Source organism: Apaloderma vittatum, unplaced genomic scaffold (genome assembly GCF_000703405.1).
Source record: "Apaloderma vittatum isolate BGI_N311 unplaced genomic scaffold, ASM70340v1 scaffold2097, whole genome shotgun sequence".
NCBI classification, from domain to species: domain Eukaryota; kingdom Metazoa; phylum Chordata; class Aves; order Trogoniformes; family Trogonidae; genus Apaloderma; species Apaloderma vittatum.
In genome coordinates, this window is record NW_009725516.1 from 25945 (window position 1) to 46673 (window position 20729).

Genomic DNA, 20729 nt, shown 5'->3' on the forward strand with positions numbered 1-20729 from the left:
CCCGTGCTGGGGGAAGGCTGCCAACCCCAACATCCCTGAACTGCCTGTCCTCCGGTGACTCACAACAGAGTCATCGCAGAGACTGCACCGAAGCCAGGGCTGCCCTCGAGACAAGTGCCAAGAGAGGGGCGAGTCCACTGGCAGGAGGGATGCCGGAAAGAAAAATGGTAGCACGGGGATAAAATGCTGTCAGCACCTACTGCTGTGGGCTCAAATACGAGGTTTTATTAGAAAGTGGCACATCATGTAAATATTCCCCATTAGGCAGGCATATTCTACGGTTTAAAGGAATTGCTTCCCTTCGCAAATAACAGCCAAACAAAATTAGAGCTGGTTAAAAAAAAAACACCACCAAACCAACCCTGTAACTCCAAAAAACCCACAAATGAAATTAGCTCCTAAAACAAGACTGACAATTCTTTAAATATGACACAGCCAAGATGTAGCAGCTGGCCCACGTCACCCGGTCCCACAGCTTCCATTCTGAGTTTCACAATACCTGTGAAATGCTGAGCAGAAACAAAACCTTTCTACCTGCAGCTCAATCGGTTTGAAATTTTCCTCTCTAACTTAACAATTTCCATGGTGATTGGGTTTTTAAGCAAATGTACTGTACTGAACTGTACCTAAGGAAAAAAACGGAATGCTGTCATTACATAGAAATAATGTTTATCAACTGTTCACACATGCATCGGAACAAAAGGTGCGAAGATGCAACTGCCTTGTTCCCTACTTTTCAAAAAACTCAGCAATTCTTCCCACATGCAGCTCCCAACTTGCACATTACGGGATCCTGGACTGCCTCCAACCCCAGCACTTCAAAGTGAATAGCAAGTCTGAACTGCAATAACTCCTTGTGCATGACCCCTCCGTTACCTCCCAAGAGTTTTAAATTAAAGGAAATAACACACAAGGCTAACAAAATGCCTAAAAGTATCAGGACGCTTAAAATTATGTCCTCACTGTCAAATGCTTTTCTCGGCTTTAAATCTAACAGAAGTCAACTTGGCAAGGTTTTAGCTCTGCTGAGTCACTTGCTGCCTATCTAAAACCTGAACAGACTGGCTGGTCTCTTGCTTTTAGAGACCAATCACTAGACTTTTTGCTATTCAGACTCCAGAAATTTACAGATTTTGGAAACAAAATATTAAATTATATACATCTTGTTTATTCCAGGATCTGCTCAATTCACATGGCAAGAAAGGCTGCTTGTAAGTGAGGCAGCAGAATTCATCTGAGAAGAGTCAACATGGACTCATCAGGGCACATGGAAACTGAACATCATTCCCTTACGTAACAGGAATCCTGGACTTGCAGATGGAGCAAATGCAATGGATGTTTTATCCAGAATTTACGAAAGTCTTAATATATCCGCACAGGGAACTAATAAAACAGGACTGAAGTGAAAAACTGTTGTACCAAGCCAGCTGAAAAAGAGTACCCCAAAAAGTAGCTCTCAAAGGCTCCGTGGGAAATTGGAAGGCTGCATTGAGAGGACCTCCTTGGGGGTCAGTCAGACTAGCTTCTACCAATCTGCATGATGGATCAAGAGACTGGTGTTATTCAACTTACATGTGACATGAAGCTCATAGAGGCTAATGAGCAGAAGAACAGGATCAGATTCAGATTGATACTCATAGATTTCAGGGATGTGTGGACAAAAAGCATTACAAATATTTTCAGAGGTCAACACCACCAGCAGCTGCGCAGCAAAAAGGAAAGACCTACAGGTTACATGATCGCAAGTTGAACATGAGCCAACAGCTTCATTCGTGCTCAGAGGAGGAAGAGGAGCACCATGCTGGGCTGAAGAAGTGCGTGACCACCGAGATGCAGCACAGCAGTCCCAGAGTTGCTGCAGAGATGGTTGTGCTGCTCCTGTTCTGGTCAGCACCAGTGAGGTGTTGGGCGAAATCCTGTGTCCGTCCACCCCACATCTGCAGCCACATGGCATAAGAGACGAATGTTCAGAGAAAAACGACCAGAAGGCCTAAAACCAAGGTCGTTAAGAAAAACCTGGCTGAAATACAGCAGTGCAGTTTAAAGGAGAAAAGAGGAAGGAGATGCAAAACAAGTACATTAACGGTTTCTCTAAAGAAGAAGAGAACATAGAATCATAGAATGTGTTGGGGCTGGAAGGTCATCTAGTCCAACCCCCTCGCAGTGAGCAGGGACACCTTTAACTAGATCAGGTTGCTCAAAGCCCCATCAAGCCTGACCTTGAGTGTCTCCAGGGATGGAGCCTCCACCACCTCTCTGGGCAACCTGTGGCAGTGTTTTACCACCCTCATAGTAAAGAACTTCTTCCTAATGTCTAAACCTACATTGTTCTAGTTTAAAACCACTGCCCCTCATCCTATCGCTACACACCCTTGTGAACAGTCCTCCTCAGCTTTCCTGTAGCCCCCTTCAGGTACTGGAAGGCTGCTATAAGGTCTCCCAGAGTCTTCTCTTCTCCAGGCTGAACAAAACTAACTCTCTCAGCCTGTCCTCACAGAAGAGGTGCTTCATCTCTCTGATCATTTTTGTGGCCTCCTCTGGAGGAGGTCCACATCCTTCTTGTGTTGAGGGCCCCAGAGCTGGACACAGTACTCCAGGTGAGGTCTCACCAGAGCAGAGCAGAGGGGCAGAATCACCTCTCAACCTGCTGGCCACGCTGCTTTTGATGTAGCCGAGGATGCGATTGGCCTTCTGGGCTGTGAGCGGGCATCATTGGCTCATGTCCAGCTTTTCATGTATCAATATCCCCGAGTTCTTTTCCTCAGGGTTGTTCTCTATCACATCATCTCCCAAGCTGTACTGAGAATGCGGATTGTCTTGACCCAGGTGCAGGACCTTGCATTTGGCCTTGCTGAACCTCATGAGGTTCCCATGGACCCATCTCTCTGGCTTGTCTGGTTCACTTTGGAGGAGATCCCATTCCTCTGGCATGTCGACCTCACCACTCAGCTTGGTGTCATCTGCAAACTTGCTTATCTCTCCTATAATACTTGGTAGGACAAGAAGTAATAGACTCAGAAAGCTGCACAAAAGATTCAAGTTAGACTTCAGGAAGACTTTTCAATGATAAGACAGCGAAGTAGCAGTATGGATCTTGGTATTTCCATTACTGGAAAACCTTAACCCCAGGTTAGGCAATCATCTGCCATGAGTCACACACAGAGATAATTCCAATCCTGCCTTCTGTCAGGCAGAGGCAATAAAAGGAGTTTTTTTCTCATCACATCCTCCTTGTTGCTTAAGGTTTAAAGTGTTCTTGGGATTCCCTCTCTGAGGAAATTAATACAGAGTGAAGTGACATTTACAACTCATGATACTTCAGTTTCCATCAGCTTAGATCAGTGTTAAAAAACCTTTGTTTTCATATGAAGCAAAGCCATCCTCATTGGTAATTCACAGTTAGACATGAAGAAAAGAAACTGAGGTGCTTAGAGCCTGAAGAAACATATCATACTTTGAAATCCTTGCTGATAGCAGCACTACAGCTTTTAAAGTGCACTTTCTGCTCTGGCCAATTTCCTCGCATTTGAGGAATGCAATGGATATTCTTGCATCCTGAAAGAGAAGGAAAAAAAAGTGCAAGAACTCGGTATCAGATTTTAGCAACCTTCCTACAAAAAAAAATAAAAAAACAGTTACCTTATGTTCGAGTAGAATTGTATGGCATATAAATATATCTGCAGGAAATTGCAGATTTACTTTGCCTTTTACGGCAATTAACTTAATTGCCATTAATCCTTTTGTAATCCATTGTTCCAAGCCTTATCATCTCTGCTATGAGGACAGGCTGCGGGAGCTGGGATTGTTCAGCCTGGAAAAGAGAAGACTTCGGGGGGACCTAATAGCTGCCTTCCAATACCTGAAGGGAACCTACAGGAAGGCTGGAGAGGGACTTTTTGCAAGAGCATCCACTGATAGAACAAGAGGAAACGGGTTTAAGTTGAAGGAGAATTGATTTAGATTAGAATTGATTTAGAAATTCTTCAGTACGAGGGTGACAAGACTTTGGAATGAATTGCCCAGAGACGTTGTGGCTGCCCCCTCCCTGAAGGTGTTCAAGGCCAAGTTGGACGGAGCCTTGAGTAGCCTGATCTAGTTGAGAGGCGTCCCTGCCCATGACAGGGAGGTTGGACTAGACGATCTCTAAAGTCCCTTCCAGCCTAGGCCATTCTATGATTCTATGATCTCATTAAGCAGCGCAAAAACTTGTATACTAACTTGTCTGACTCTGGCCAGGATATAATTTGTGTCATAGACTGGGCTTCACCCCACAGCCTCTCTGAGTCCCATCCCTCCACTGCTCAGCAGGATGACCCCTGGAGCCTCAGGAACAGCAGCAAAGGCTTCTGGTTTTCAGAATGTAGAATATACAGACCATGACAGCATTAAAAATGCATTTTTTAAAAATAAAGGTATTGAGGCAAGCCTCGTACAGAAGAAAGCCTAAAACAACAAAAGCAATTTACAGCAACTTTGTTAATTTGACACAGCTGGAATAGTTCTAAGGACACGTGGATTATTGCTTTTGTTTTGATAGACTACTATTTGCTTCCGAATCATACGCAAGAATTAATAAAGACAATTATTCGGGGGAAAATGTGAAGAGGAAAATAGTTCTTTTTGTAGTACTACAATAGCTTCAGGAAAAAAAACAGCAACAGAATCTTTACACACCAAAAGAAGTTCAAACCCCCCAAAACATGTCAGCATTAAAAACCAGTTTATCCACTATTCAAACTACAGTCTTGCTTAATCAGTTACATCAAAGCAGTTGCTAAAGTGTGACAAAGGGCACCAGAAACAGCTACTTATCCAACTACTACCTAATTCGTGCAGAAGAAATGAGATTTTGGCATATTCCATGTTTCCATGTTCCCTTTTCTGCCATCTCAAGTTACAGCACATCAGCACATGTTAGATGTGCTCTGTGTCACATGTCCTCTGGATTTACTTTCCCTGCTTGGTGCATCTAACTTTTCAGTCCAAAAATGGGAGGAGGATAGAATAGCAAAGGGTGGGCTTAGATAAAACTTAGCACTTATGGCCACATCCTACATTAGTTAAAGCACATATCTGACTTTTGGGGGGCCAGAAACCTAAAATGTTAACAATATCCAGTTACACATGCATTCTGAAAACAATGGTAGCTCTTCTCTTTAAAGGAAGCCTGAGTATGAGGAAAAAAGCTGCAAAGGTGGCTGTTGACCACAATATCACCTCAGATGAACTCCTCGACACCAGGGATGAAATCCTGGTGTCAGCAACTTTCCTCATTGTGTGTACTTATGAAACTGCAAAGAAAGTGTGCTCTATTGTTTTAAACTCCCCTACAAAAGTTTGCAGAAGTGTTTAGCCAACACGTATACCCAACATCACTGCAAAAATGTCCCTCAGAAACAATAAAACTGCTACTGGATGTGTCTCTAGTTTTTGGGAATGATCCCACATATTCCTTAAGTTTTAGCCAGGAAGCAACACCTGGGTCATTCCCTTCACACCTCTGGCTTCACACCTCTGGCAGTGGAAGAAGGAATAGGAAAAGGCATGATTCGTGAGGGGATAAGCACCGCACTCACATCCCATTCAGAAAAGAAGTACTTTAAACCAGTACCTTAATCCTGATGCCTCAGGCAAATCCCAGCTTGAGCTATTCCATCCTGCCCACCTACAGTTCCTCCAGGCAGTTTCCCTTCCCCTTTCCCACAGCAGAAAATAAAACACAGACTCACGTGCTGTGCTGCTGGCAGAGAAATAGTTACCAATGTTCTCACCGAGAGCCCAATGCATTTCTGTAGTGGGAGAGGAATGCAGAGATGCATTTCGGTGACACAGAGGATAGAGCTGACAATAATTGCCTGTGGGTTTTTTAAGTCCTATTTTGCTAAGTTCGCTGTGGCCATCACATTAGTGAGCAATTCTACGCTTCAGATATGACCAAAAGAAATAATTCTATAGAATTGATGGCATAGGGAAAGCCTACGCACTGCCAAATTATATTAAAAAATAATAATGTTGCTCCTCAGGGAAGATGGAAAATATTCCTTGCTGCAATCTACCCTTCTATGAGGAATGGTACTTTTAAAACAAACGAGCAAAAACCAAAGTGATGTTTAAGGAAAGAATATAAATTGGAAAGTGTTATCTTGCACAGAAGTTAAAATGCAACTTTTGGACACACCATAATATCTTATAAAATATCTTTTGCACTCAATCAAGCAAACCTTTGAAATCCTACCCAGCTAACATGAAGCCCACCACCGAACCTCCGCTCGCACAACAATTTAGCTTTTTACCTCTTGGTAATCTGAGTAGGATCCTGCAGGCCTGGATCCAGTTCAAAGATCTCATTATCCAGTAGCCTTCGGAGCGTCACATCTGCCAGTTGTTCCATGATCCTGAAAGCTTCGGCGATATTGAGGAACGTGGAGAAGTCGCGCTCTTTGTTCGGAGTGGTGACACGGACCGTGTCTGTCATGAAGACATTGGAGGTTCTTTCCAGCTTCTGGACCTCAACCCAGGGAATGATAAGTTTCACTGCCACCGGAGAAAAGAGCAAAAGCGGGTGGGAAAATCTGCTTGCATTTTTCAGGTTCAGGAAATAAGAAAAATCAGAGTGAAATGCAAACAACCAAAGAGGAGAGAGAAGCCACTTTTACAGACAAAGACAAGGCAAAAGCTGAAATGCCTGTTATTACTCTGCATTCGTTCTCTCCCACTCCAAAAGACTGTCTGTCTCTGGAATCTCTCCCTCAAAATTTTACCTATTTTCATACGAAGTGCTGGACTGGGGAGTTCTGCCTTCGCAGAACACCAGCCGTAAGCTCTGCTCCTAACTCCCTTACAAATCATTTCTGTAGCCTGCTGCATTACTACCAGAAGAAACAGTTCATTTCAAGAGTACAAAGATAATAGGGATTGTAATCCCCCAGAGATAAAACTGTAAGGAGGTGGAAACCCAACTACATGCAGAGTACTTGAACTTTTAAAATGAAGCTAGCTCCCATGCAGGAAGAAGCTTTTGCACACAGACATTTTTATAAAGTTTAATTACTACGATAAGTATGGAATTAAAAAAAAAAATAGAAGCCACCTGGGCATTGGGATATTCCTGTTTTGGTTACTTTTTTTCTGCCAAGGTGCACAGGCAAATCTTGCCCTAAATGTTAACTGTAGTCAGACTTGTTTACAGAAAAGGAAAAAGCATGGGACACTGTTCTCTGTGCTTAAACACTGCTGAATCCTATAAATACAAATGGTAAATAGAATCAGCTTATTTTTGATAACCACTGCAGGATGTTACTTGCCTCTCTTATACAAATCTCTAGGTAGAAATTAGGCTGGAAAGGACTTCAAAATAGATTAAATTTCTATTTAACAACTGTTGGAAGCTTCCCAGGATTCCCCGTGCCAATAACATCAAGACTACACCCCTTAACATCCCTAGCTCGTCTCCTGATGCCAATAAAGCAATGAAAAGGCAGTAATAACAAACACTGTCATATATATATATATGACACTTAGCCATGATCACTAATTACCTAAGAAGCTACCCCCAGCAAGTTCTCTGTACTACACGAACCACAGCTGTCAAGATTATCTGCAGATTACATTTTTTTCTTCCTTAAACAAAGCACAGCTGCGTCAACACGCACAGACTGTTACAAACGGTCATAAAATCATCTGTACGGGCACGGCCAAGGGAAGAAAGATGAAATAGCGCCGTAGCAATAGCACCATTGTTCACACAGGTCGGAATCACATCGGCTCTGCAGTGCTGGTTATAGAAACAGCACAGCAGACCGTAAGGGGCTCAAACTACTGGCAAAAGGTACAAAGTCTTCAAAGTTTTAGAAAAGGACAAGTTTAATTAAAAAGCGCGAAGAAAGCTCGGCACGCCCTTTCAAGAAATCTGACGATCTAAGCCTCTGAAATTCTGTGAATACTTCGAGGGTTAGATAAAAGGGGACCTGTCCTGGGAAAAAGTGTTCTGTGGAGTTTATGCTCGCCTAAGCCGTAAGTTAATTTTATGAGAAGCTGAAAACAGGTTCCAATATTGCATTCCAGGTCATTTCAACAAATAACAAAACAAGGGGAAAGGGACAGACTTGCCAGAAGCAGAAGACTTAACACAGAGATTTCAGCTTACAATTTGGGAGGACTTTTACGTAGTTAAAATACATTTTAAAACTATTTTTATTGCAACTCATATATTGTTTTTTCCCCGTGTGTTGCACGGAAAAATGAAATAAATTAGATTTCTTAGCAATACTTTTAAGACCAGATTTAATCAGATTTTATTTTGTGATTGCTACCTGAAAAAAACAGACAATGAATCACTTGTTTTACATATAATCAGCATCAGCTTCTCAAACAGTAACAAACAGAACTATGGTAAATGTGGATTATTTGATGTAAGTATTTCAGCAAAGTGACAAAATACTAGCTTTATTAGTATCAAGGAAGTGGGAAGCTTTTCAGCATATAACACTTCCCACTGAGCTAGGGAAGTTTGTTTAACTGAAAGAAAATGCAGGTTTTTATTTCAGATTTCCTTGCAAATGCATGGGAACACAAAGGCAATGCAGCTGACTGCAATGGTGAATGAACTGTGCATTTTCCAGGGTCAAAATGAAAAGTTTGTGGGGTTTTTTTTGTATTTTCATAATGAATTATTATTATTAAAAGAAGTGAGAAAATTCTTTTTAAATAATACAGTGAGATGCTGTGAACTGCCAGTATCATTTAACGACCCATGGTACTGCATAAACAACATTTTTGGAACAATATGAAGGATTTTTTTCTCTCCCTCCTCATTCCCCCACTATCTATCATCTCCTCATTCCCCCACTATCTATCATTAATAAGTATCATTTTTGCTTTGTGTGCTTTGGCAGACTAGATATCTCAGACTTCATGAGAGAAAGCCTGCAATGACAGCAGGAAAAAATTATTGACAAAAGGTATTATTTAATACTAAACAGAAAACAAGGAGATTAAACAAGAATTCAGCTATCTAGAATGTATCAAGACACTCCGATCTAGTCTTCACAGCAAAATTCAACATCTGTTTTCATGATGAACAAACTTACTTGCATTTTAAATCTAACTCTGCCACCTTTTGCAGATATGACAAAATAATTGGCCTGAAATAATGTAAGGGGAAAAAACAACCTCTAACTCTAAGCAAGTCTTTGTATGTTTTAAGTGTTAGAAATAACCAAACTACTATCTTTTTTATCTTTACATTAATGTACTTACTTTTTAAACTTACAGTTTTGACTAGCCATCCCAATACTAAATCCAGGCAGTACATGGTAAAATTTTTCTAATTGTTACAACTGACAATTCTTTCCATATTTATAGGACTATAGGTTTATATTACCATCCTTGCTGAAATTCCAGTAGGATAAACAGGACTTAAAATGTTACCAGTTCATGCACAGTCTTACTAAACAGAGAAATGCTACAGAAGTTTAAACGGCTATATTTGTTTTCACTGTCTAATATCTATGACATTCATTTTTAGGTTCTAGTATCTATTCTGACAGGCTTTTCAGAATCTCATGACCCTTTCTCTGTAGAGGAACACCATGACCAAAGTCTTACAACTCAATGAACCGTTCAAAGGTCTAAAAACCCTGGGACACACTTCTCGAGACCTTCCTGTATTGCTATGCAGAAACACAAGTAAATACCTAAATTGCTGCTGTTTTCCCTTAAAAACCACTGAATATTCCCCTGGTTCTGCATGGCACAGCCCTGTTACATTTCCTGGGCTATTTTCAGGCAGACAGCTTGGCTCCAGCATCCCTGGACCCACCAGCCCTTCCTCTGCTTCCCTGCCTGTGGGAGGGACGCGTCCTCAGTCACCGTTTTCGGCACTAAAAGTCTCTGTTTCAGAATCTGTAGGAGGTCGGTGACATTTTAGGGCTGCTTCACCACTGCAAGAAAAAGAACTGGATAGCAGCTGTATCTGCATGCTCTTATAGTCTCATTTTTATTATTCCATCAGACTAAAATGTAAACATAAAGGCTGAAGTGAAAACTAAATTAAACAGGATCTTTCAGCTGAACAACAGAAACTAAAGTTCAGAGGCGATCTAGGCTTCTCATAAAAATTCTAGCTACTCCTGCTTTTAAATATAGTTATATTTACATCTCTTCCCAGTCCTAGATTTCTTACACATTTACACTTACATTCTTTGCCCAGGAAGAAGGAATAAAAACAGAGATGATTGATGCTCAGATAAAGCCAGCCTTGCCGAGGAACTTTCCCTTTCCAGCAGCAACAGGAATAATAGGTGATCAACTTCTCTGCTTCGGGAAAATTAAATCTGGATTCGAATTTCACCAGGGCTTCTCGGAACTTCTCAGGGTCTTCCTCCTGCTCGGCGAGCTTGCTGCTCGTTTCCTCTGCAATCAGTGCCTAAGTCCATAACAAGACAATGCAGCAGGATAAAGGTATTGGCATTCACAGTCGAGCAAGTTGCTACAAGCCACCCATTCAAATTTCAGTAACGCAACCCTTTCTTACAAAGAAATTCAAGCTGATTTGCAATTTCCACACACAGAGAAATTCCTCAGATATTTTGAATGCTTCCAAACCAAAACTTCCAGAGGCTTTTTGTTATTATTATTTTTTTCAATGAGTCTGGCAAAACCATACATTTACAATATCACTATAGTTCATGATCGCTGGTTTTTAGTGTGGAACGAGCTAGAGCAGAGTGACAACCGTGTATACCGACCACTACTATTTTCCTATGAAGAGGCAACACAGTGAGATGTGTCAGTAACTTGTAACATGCTTGGAACCGTTAAAAATGTGGCTTCAAGAACATCTATGTAAATATAATTAAGCATTGAGAATTTCAATAGCAGTACTACAACAAAGGAGTTAAGAAGTATGGTATCGTACTGTTCAGACAAACAAGTCGCATGTTACAGCACTTGCTGTAATCTGCAATAACCAAACAGTCCTAATACATCAGAAATCTACAGCCAAGGCAGTAGTCCAAAACCTTGACTTAACTAACAAAACCTGAAGAATTTTAAACATGTGCTGCGCTAGGTAACAGACTGCCACAGCATTATCAAAAGAGATTAATTTTATAGGAGCCCTGTGGCGCACTTAGGCAAAATTGGTGTTTTTTTACGAAAGCACGACAAAAACTAAGATTTACATGGTTATCTGTTGCCTCTCCCTTCCCTTCTTCCCCGACTTCAGAGGCCACTGAGATCATATCAGCAGGGCTGAAATACACCAAAACCACTATATTCCTAGAAACTTTCCAGACCAAAAAAGGGGGTGTGGGGGAAGAGTACCTCACTAAAACTCTTAGCAAGGAAAAGCTCATGGCAGGACCTGAGGCACTGCAGTCACTAGCAGACCTGCATCGCCCCAAAGTCATCACCAAGCTCCTCTTGGAGCATGTATTTTACTAGAAGCAGAGCTCAGGACTCTCTATGGCTTTGTAAGTTTAGCTACACATGACTATTTCATATCTGGTGTACTGGGTCAGGCTGAGGGGGAGTTAATCTTCCCACAGCAGCTCTCTCAGTGCTGTGGTTTTTGGAATGGTAGCTGGAAGGGTGTTGGTAGCACCTCGGTGTTTTGGCTACTGCTGAGCAGTGCTCACACAGCACCAAGGCTGTGGTTTTCCAACGTTCCCCCAACAGTGGGCTGGGGTCGGGCAACATGTTGGGAGGGGACACAGCCAGGCCAGCTGACCCAAACTGGCCAAAGGGGTATTCCATCCCATATGACGTCAGCTCAGATAAAAAAGCGAGAAGGAAGAGGGAAGCGGGGGGGCATTCGCTGTTTGTGTTTGTCCTCTGGAAGGTGGGGGCCATTCACTGTTTGGGTTTGTCCTCCGGAGCAACCGCTACGCGTACTGGAACTCTGCTTCCTGGGAAAGTGGCCAGACATCGCTCACTGATGGGAAGTAGAGAATAATCTTTGTTTGGCTTTGCTTCCACATGCAGCATTTGCTATTCCTACATTAAACTGCTTTTATCTTAACCCACTGGCCTCTTGTTACATGTTACTTCTCCCCGTCCATCTGGAAAAAGGGGAGTGATAGAGCAGCTTTGGTGAACTCCTGGCCTCCAGCCAGGGCCAAACCACCACATCTAGTCTTTGGTCATCAAATCCCTTTACTTTTAAAATTCTTTAGCCTTCCAAAAGGATGCTCTCATTTCTGCTACCCTGTGGACAGCCAGCAGCTTCACTACAGTGCAAAGCCACCAGTGGTCTCTGTGCCAGACCCCGATGATGCCGCTAACACTGCACAAGTGCCTTGTCCCCTGTCCCTGTCCTGCAGGGACTATGTGATCATCCACATGGGCATGCTGATTCGGCTGTTGACACCCCTCAGCCCTGTCAAGAGAGTCAGGAGCATCAAACAGGCAGGAGAAATGGACTGGTTAAAGCTCAGAAAAACACGGGAGATAGGAGGAGAAAAGCAGTAAGGAGGAAAAGCTGAGACATAGGAAGGGAAGGTGTTGTTTTGGAGAGGTAGAGTAACTGAAAGCAGATGCTGCAGAAAGCTCAGCTGCACATCACGGGGAATAGAAGAGCAGTGAAGCTGGAAGCCGACAGAGTAAAGACTGAATTAACATACTTTGGTTTTGAGATGTCTCCAGGGAAATGCCAGTTAAGATGCACAGTTGCTGGCCACATGAGGGTTTAGATGGACAAAATCAAATATGAATGACTACAACTTCATCATATTATTTCTAATAAATCATAGAATCATAGATGCCATAGGCTGGAGGGGACTTGAGAGACCATCTAGTTCTAAACTCCTGCCATGGGCAGGGGACACCTCCCCTGGGAGGGACACCTCCCACCAGATCGGGTTGCTCCAAGTCCCATCCAGGCTGGCCTTGAACACTTCCAGGGAGGGGGCAGCCACAGCTTCTCTGGGCAACCTGTGCCAGTGTCTCACCACTCTCACAGTAAAGAACTTAAAATCACAAGTTATCAGGCAGGGAAGGTGAAAGTAAGACTGTTTCCTTACCTTCACTTTCCCTTTGACAAAACTAACAATATCTTCTTTATTGTCAAACACAGACAAAGTATGGAGCAAGTTTTGTTCCAGCCATTCCCAGTGCTGGTTTATCTCCTCTGCAGTGGCACCTAGAAAAGCAAAAAGTAGCATATTGAAACTGATCCTATAAAATAAAACTGAAAGGAAGAAAAAAAAAAGGTAATAAAACACACCGTGTTATATATTCATTATGAGAAACTGAACTTTAAACCTCAAAATTCTTGGTAGCAAACAAGTCAAAAAGGTCTCATTTATAGCAGTCCGGTTACAGGAAACCAAAAACCTCATCGTTTTAGAGAATTAGGTTTAGTGTTTTTAGTTTAATCTTCTCAAACGCTCTCAGCCAGCAAACGCTGCATTAAAAGTCAAAGTAAAAGAACCTGAGCCGCCAGACTGCAGCTTATTTTGACATGATGTTCTTTACATGTCCACTGGAAATCTTTGATTCATGTCCTGTTCCCAAAAGTCCCTGGATCTGCCTTTCTCTCTGCCTCCATAAGCACACACATTCATCCACACACCCATGTATACACACTGAGAGGTCACAATGAGCACCTTATTTGAAAAGCTCTCTGTAATAATTAAAGTAACCTAAAAATAAAGGAGTTTGGTTCAGCAACACCTGAAAGGTCTGTAAGAGCACACTTCTGCAGTTTGAGGAAGAACCAGTGAACAGAAAATCTTTGTCAAATACATTCAAATCTCTGAGGTGTTCTTATTTAAGGATTTATTTAAGGGGTTTGCTGTTGTTGTTTTAAAGGTAACGTGTTCACACTAACTCCAGAAATATTTCAGTCACCAACTATTTGCTTTGGTTGTTTCTGCTTTAAACTAAACTGTCACTGCATCACACAATGACAGAAAAGTCAGAGCAAGATGGGCAATATACAAGGCAATTAGGGGAAAATCTGGCCCCTCCAGCTCCTACTGGTCAGCGATTAAATGCTACAGTAAAAAAGTTAAGGCAGCAAAAACCGCTTTTCCTAACACCTTGACATTGGAAGAAAGGAGAGAAGTAGCTGGATGTAAGAGACACGCAAACCACTGAACAATATAATAAAATGGATCTCGATTGGAAGGCGCATTGTCCCAAGATTTGCTCTGTATGTACATTAGAGATGCATCATGTTGCTTCACAACCAAAAAACACGATAAATTTAGCTAAGGATTTTCCACTTTCCTCTAATTTGTTTTCCATGCAGAATGCCAATTGGCAGGGAAATGTTCCAAGCTTTAACTTCCTTGACAGGAAAGTCTTGTGATGGAACTTCATAAATATCATTAATCAAGATTAATTTCAAAAAAAAAAATCACAGAAGAAGAGACTCTTAAATGCCCTTTAGGTAAAGAAAAGAAACTTATATTAATGCCTAAGAACATCAGAAATACAGTCATTTTATACTGAAATGGCTGCGTAAAGCACATACTGATTTTAATTTTTATTTCTGAGCAACCTAAAAGTTACCGTCCATATGGAAGAACTGGTGGGCTGCCTCTTGTGAAATAAGCTGTGAGCAAGATGCCTTTTCCAGAAGCATCTACGCTGCTCGGACCACTCTGAGCCTGGGTTCTGGCAGTGGCTATCTACCACGGGAGCTACTGCAATCCTTCCTGCCTGCCGTTAGGTATCTCCAGGCATTCTGCTCAAATACTGAATGATCTCTTTGCCCCTTTCATTTGGTCAGGCGAACTCCTCAGCTTTTCAGCTCCCTTCTTTATTTCCAGCTTCACTGCCTGAAGTTACCCTGTGATTTGACCCAAGCACTGCCAACCTCCTCCTTATTCCCCTTCCTGTGTCGATGCTCTGCACATTTTGTTCCAGCTTTTAGCCACCTTCTTCATGTGCCTGTGCCAAATGTATATGTAGTTTAAAACCACAGCCTCACTCCTCATAACCTCTTCTTTAAACCCACTTCTCACCAATCCCTTTGCTTTTCCTCTCTCAAAAGGTACTTCACTTGTCTGAGACTTGGGTTTGTGTTTTGCCCAAAAGCCTTCTAAAAGGAAAATCCTAAGTGGATCTGCACTAGGGCTGAGGTTAGCCTTTTCTTTTTCTTTTTTCTTTTTTTTTTTCTTTTTTCTTTCCCCTGTGCTGGTATAACATGATTAACCATCTGGATTAAAACATCTCTGCCAGAACAGTCTGGCTGGGCAGGGATCAGACGTCCTAGCAGCCCTCAGAGATTTGCAAAAGTGTCTAACACAGATCTGACCCTTATGCATATATTATCATTTAAGCCTACAGCTTCTGGGATAGAGGACTACCGATATACAATTAAAAAATGTCATTCTAATTAATTGCCTAATGATATGATGGCTATCCCTAATGAAGTTACACCAGGAGACTGGAAGTTGCTCCTGGAGCTGCTCCCTGCCCTTGGTATACAGCAAGGACTTTGACTCATTGCTCCTTCCAAACCCAGTAACAAAACTCTTAATGTCATGCTTGTGAGAAGCACCTTGCTCAGACAGGGCAGAGCAGCGACAGCCGGTTCTGCGCAGGGCAAGTCCTCCAGGTTTCTCAGAAAAGGGCCAAGTGATGCTGTTCCTCTGACTCCCATTGCCAACGCCAGCTCTCCCCTGGACATTCACTTAAAGGCTTCACAGCAGTGATATTATTCAGAAATAATTTCTGCTACCACAGTTCTTCATTTCTGGACAGCCCTGGCAAACACGTACGTCCTACCCACGCAGCATACAAAACAGAGCCTTCTGCTTTCCGCTATGCTACCATAAATCTCATTTTCTCAGGCCTGAGCATCCATTCAGAAGAGCCAAAGAGAATTTTGGAAAACATTAATCAAGTAAGTTTATCTCAGCAAAATCCTTAACCATCCCAACCAGTCAAATTCTTGATTTGTAGTTTCCTTAACATTACCAAAAAACCCCACCACTGTGGACAGTAAGACTGTGGATAGGGCAAGGATCAGCCCCAGAAAGGACTATACATATATTCAAATGATCAAGAAGTTCATGACAGCAACACTGAGCTCTTTTTTCCAGTGAAAGCCACCTGGCTCCATTAGAGGACTGTAACAGCTTGAAGCTCTTAAACTTCTCCATGAGATGGCATTATTTAAATATAAAAAGGAGGAGGGTAGGGATAAAAAGCATAGAGCAATTGCAAAACAAAGAAAAACTTGCCACAACTAAAATAGAGCAAACAGACTTTACACAAGCTTCCTCACAAACATCTGGTACAGGGAAAATTTCCCAATATTAATGGGGAGTATACAAAGGGATCTCTGTTGTACCAAGGAAGAAATGCTGAATGAACTTGTACAGAAGGGGCAAATATATAGATTGCCCCATCCATTTAAAAGACTACTATGTCAAACACCATCAACAACACATTAACACTTACATTAGCTAACTATTTCATGGCTTGACTCATATAAGAAAGGAAAGAATAGGAATAGGAATATAATACTTTGGTTGGAAGGGACTTACAATGATCATCTAGTCCAGATGGGGAGGACTGTTTACAAGGGAATGTTAATGACAGGACAGGGCACAATGAGCTTAAACTAGAGCAGGGTAGATTTAAATTAGACATTGGGAAGAAGTTCTTTAGTCCGAGCGTGGTGAAACACTGGAACAGGTTGCCCAGAGAGGTGGTGGAGGCTTCATCCCTGGAGACAGTCAAGGTCAGGCTTGATGGGGCTCTGATAAACCTGATCTGCTTAAAGCTGTCCCTGCTCACTGCAGGGGGTTGGACTAGATGACCTTTAAAGGTTCCTTCCAGCCCAAAGCATTCTATGACTCTATAATTGCCCGACCACTTCAGGGCTGACCAGAAGTATGTTGTTAAGGGCATTGTCCAAATGCCTCTTACACACCAACAGGCTTGGAGCATCAACCACCCCTCTAGGAAGCCTGTTTACCTTTTTGGTAAAGCAACACTTCCTAACATCCAGTCTAAACCTCCCCTGGCGCAGCTTTGAACCATTCCCAAAAGAAAACCTGCTGTAACTTCAATGCTAGAATTGTACTGACTGGAGTGGAAGGGATAAGACTGGCCCGGCAGACTGGCCAACCAAGAACAGGATGAAAGAAGCAGATGCATTCAGCTGGCCTTTGCTGTGCCATGGCAAGACTGCTGCAATTCACACCAATATCACTTTTCTGAGGATGGGCTCAACTTTCAAACAGTTGCAGAAACACTGCAAAAGGGATTAGTGCACAACCAACCAGGCAATTTGGCATTCCTCCCTGACAACTTTATTTCCTAAACCACGCAGTAGCTTCCAAATGTTCCAATTTATTTCATTACAACCATGCATGATATGACATTTCACAGTAAGCAAGACTAGACTGGTGAACACCTCAACTAAGTAGCTTCTTGTTGTAAGGAACTATTTTTACTGTAGGAAAACATGTTCATATGAACAAAACCACACTACTTTGCAAGAGACAGAAAATCAACACCAAACACGCTCAGCTAAACGAGTTTTCTATAGAAAAAATAACCCTCTTTCATAATTCCTACCTGGGATTTTAAGAGGTTAATCTGGATGTTAAACAAGCTATAGGCAACAGCTTTACACACGCACAGTACTAGCTGGGGTTACCTTGAGCTTCTTGGACATGCAGACACTGACCATGCTCAGAACCAGTTTGGGGTTTTTCATCTGAGACTCACCAATAGCTATGGCCCAGTAAACTTCTGATCCGTTCAATAACTCACCACATGCAATGGCAGAGTAAACCTGTGAGCCTGGAACTTGGAGTAAAATTCGGAATGGAGCAACGCGTGCATTAGAGTCTAACACGGCGTCCAGGGCACCAACCAAGCGACCTGCAAAGAAAAAGGCAGGAAAAGAGAATTAATGCCAGCTTTCACTTCTGCAGCCCACAAGTATTTTCACTTCTAAAGCCATAAAATTAAAATACAGAATGTAACAATAACATTTCCTCCTCTATTTTTATAGTGTGATTTACAGATTCTCAAAGTGTGAAAGGCAAACCATATTAGATCAAAAGTATATCAAGTTCTTTGCATCTCCGGTTTTGCCTCATATATAAGTATATAACCACAAAACTGAAGTAGAAAGACCTGAAGGAACCTTAAGAAGTTACTGTTCCAGCCCTGTTCTGAAGCTGGAGAAATATACGTATAGCATAATTCATGTCTGCCTAACCTGTTCTTCAGAACCCACCACAACCAAGATGCAACCACTTCCCCAGACAGTCTCTTCCACTATTTCCATTACGTATTCTTACAGAAAAAAAATAACAAAATCAAACAAACAAACAAAAAACACCCCAAACCAACAAGCTAACCACCACAATCTTAAACTTTCTTGCTGGAAATTAATCCTGCTCCCTGGAACACAGAAAGTAATTTGCCACAGGCATTTCTGATGTTAATGTTCGATATACTGAGAAAGTATCATCACAGTTGCCCACTCTTTAACAATTTCTTGTTTTCTAAAGAAACCCCAATCACCTCATCTCTTCCTTACAGGTTATATTTTTCAAACAGCTCATTGCTCTTGAACTTAAACTGGAATCTCTCCAGCTTATCTCTAAGCGTGGCACTCCAAACCGGACAGGACTCTCACTGCTAGCGAAGTCTCAGCCGTTAGAAGAACAGAAAATCACCTCCCGCGTCTTGCATATGCACCACAGTATCCAAGAAAGCTTGCTGCAGTATGCCACTGTAAATCAGCTTTTGAAATAAATACAGAGAAACTCATTTTGAAGACCTGAAGCAATTGCTGTCCCCAAAAACAGACTTCCCAGTCCAGCTGGAGTTATTGGCCTTTCTCATCACCCACCTCCCCCCGCCAGAAGAACCAAGTTATGCATGAAAAAGTTTTCCAAATGCCATGATTTGCAAGCTGGCATATTAAAGTAACTCAGAATCAGTTTATGGCACCTACAAATAGCAATTCAGGAGTAGCTTTATATTCCATTTCCCTGCACCGTACATCCTACAGAGACAGAACCTCCTGCAGCATGAAACAGCAGGCAGCAAGGAACACCTTTACTATGTTTGCTTATGTCACTGGAACATCTAGGAAGTTTTCTTCAATACTACTTTTTCCCTTTGCAAGTCTAATTTTTCTAATCTGTTGTATTTTTGTTGCTTCACCACTAACCCAACACAAAAGGAACTATTATCCACCTCCAGAAGTTTCGCCAGCTTTTGGCACCACGTGCAGTTTTTATAATCGCTTTCTCCAGTACAGCACCTAAGTGATTAACGAAAACAATAAAATGACACCAACAAAGTGTTCATCTGAAATGCCTTCTCATTTGGACAACAAACCACATCTAATTAATTTGAGTACAGCACAACAAAGCAGCAGTGTAATCTCTTTCTGGTCTGGGAGATTTAAGAAGCTCCCATGGAACAGCGTCAAAAACCGTCCGAGAACGAATAAAATTACGTGTTCTTCCTTGCATTCAGACACACCATGACTGATGATTCCAAGGCCAAGCAGAAGTTGGACACACTATGTTTTAAAACTGTACAGTGAGATATTATTCAGCACCAAACTGGTGGTTCTCAGCTAAATGCATGTCCGGGTATTACATCCATCTATTTAAAATGAAGTCCTGAATTTGGAGACTTATAATACATAAATACCAGAAAATGCTAAATGCTCACCTGTAAGTGCAAGAAAAAGATGTGAAAATTCCTCCAAGTATAAAAGGTAACAAATTAGCTGCTTTCACAGAAAACAGAGTACCAACTTCAGAGTACAGCCTTTGAAACAGCTGGATTAAAGCCAGTAAGATAGCATCAAATGATGCAGAGAACAAAATTAGGGTTTAACTTTCAAATTTCAAAAGACTTGAGACAAGAACGAAAAAGAAGAAGAAACTTATGAAGTGTTGTGCATATTTGTCCCTGACGACAGGTCCAGAAGAAAGATTTCTTTTTCATTTCACTGGTCATATAAAAAATTCAGCTAACAGTAAGCACTACCAAAATCCCAAGAGAAGGCTTAATGAACACCTGATTTGTGAAAATTTGAGGTTTTTTCAGAAATCATGAAAAAGTGCATGAAAGCACAGAAATAGCTTCAAAATTTTGGTTTTACTTCTTAGCCCGTGCAAAATTAATTCCTTTTTCTGTTCCTGAACAACTGACTAAAAAAAAAAAAACAATTCCTCTTCTCACTGTTCACTTCTGCTTACATTTTCCATTTTGCTTACCAACTATTAAGAAGTTTCCTCCTTCAGCTGTGCAAAGAAAACATCACCTCCCTTGCCTAAACTACTCACAGCTAAAATGCACAGCTAAGGACAACAAGGAGGACCCAGAATCAAAGTGAAGGCGGGGGGGAAGAAAGAAAAAAGCATGATCATAACATCTTCTAATAATACATCCTAGCTTGTTCTCTTATAAAATTGGGTCTGGTCATAAAATCAAAGGTTCTCTGGCCCTTAGGTACATATAAATGATACAAAAGGGTCACATGTTGATGCATCAGCCTGCCTTCAGTTATCTTCCATATCACAGGCAACAGGGAAACCATTTCTACTACAAGACAGTCAAAAATAAAAAGGAAACAGAAGCAGACAGTGAAAAGACAGAACTGCTACACAGGTTTCCTTCCCAAAATTCCCATCATGTTTTTCTCTTTACTCTATAGGGGGCAAGATATTTTGGGAGGAACTTAAAATTCGGAGTACCTCTTTCCATCCAACACGGGAGACCACACC

General features: G+C 41.8%; 1 protein-coding gene across 1 annotated transcript in view; it reads right to left on the reverse strand.

The window, feature by feature from the left end:
• TBC1D8 (TBC1 domain family, member 8 (with GRAM domain)) overlaps positions 1-17857 on the reverse strand; it is a gene marked incomplete at its 5' end in the record, with an annotated part of 38100 nt that extends 20243 nt beyond the window's left edge. Inside the window, 4 exons of the mRNA XM_009872914.1 lie at positions 6294-6534; positions 10198-10426; positions 13023-13141; positions 17740-17857. Of these exons, the coding sequence (XP_009871216.1) occupies positions 6294-6534; positions 10198-10426; positions 13023-13141; positions 17740-17857 (707 nt within the window). The remainder of the gene's footprint in view (positions 1-6293; positions 6535-10197; positions 10427-13022; positions 13142-17739) is intronic.
• Positions 17858-20729: the final 2872 nt, after the last annotated feature.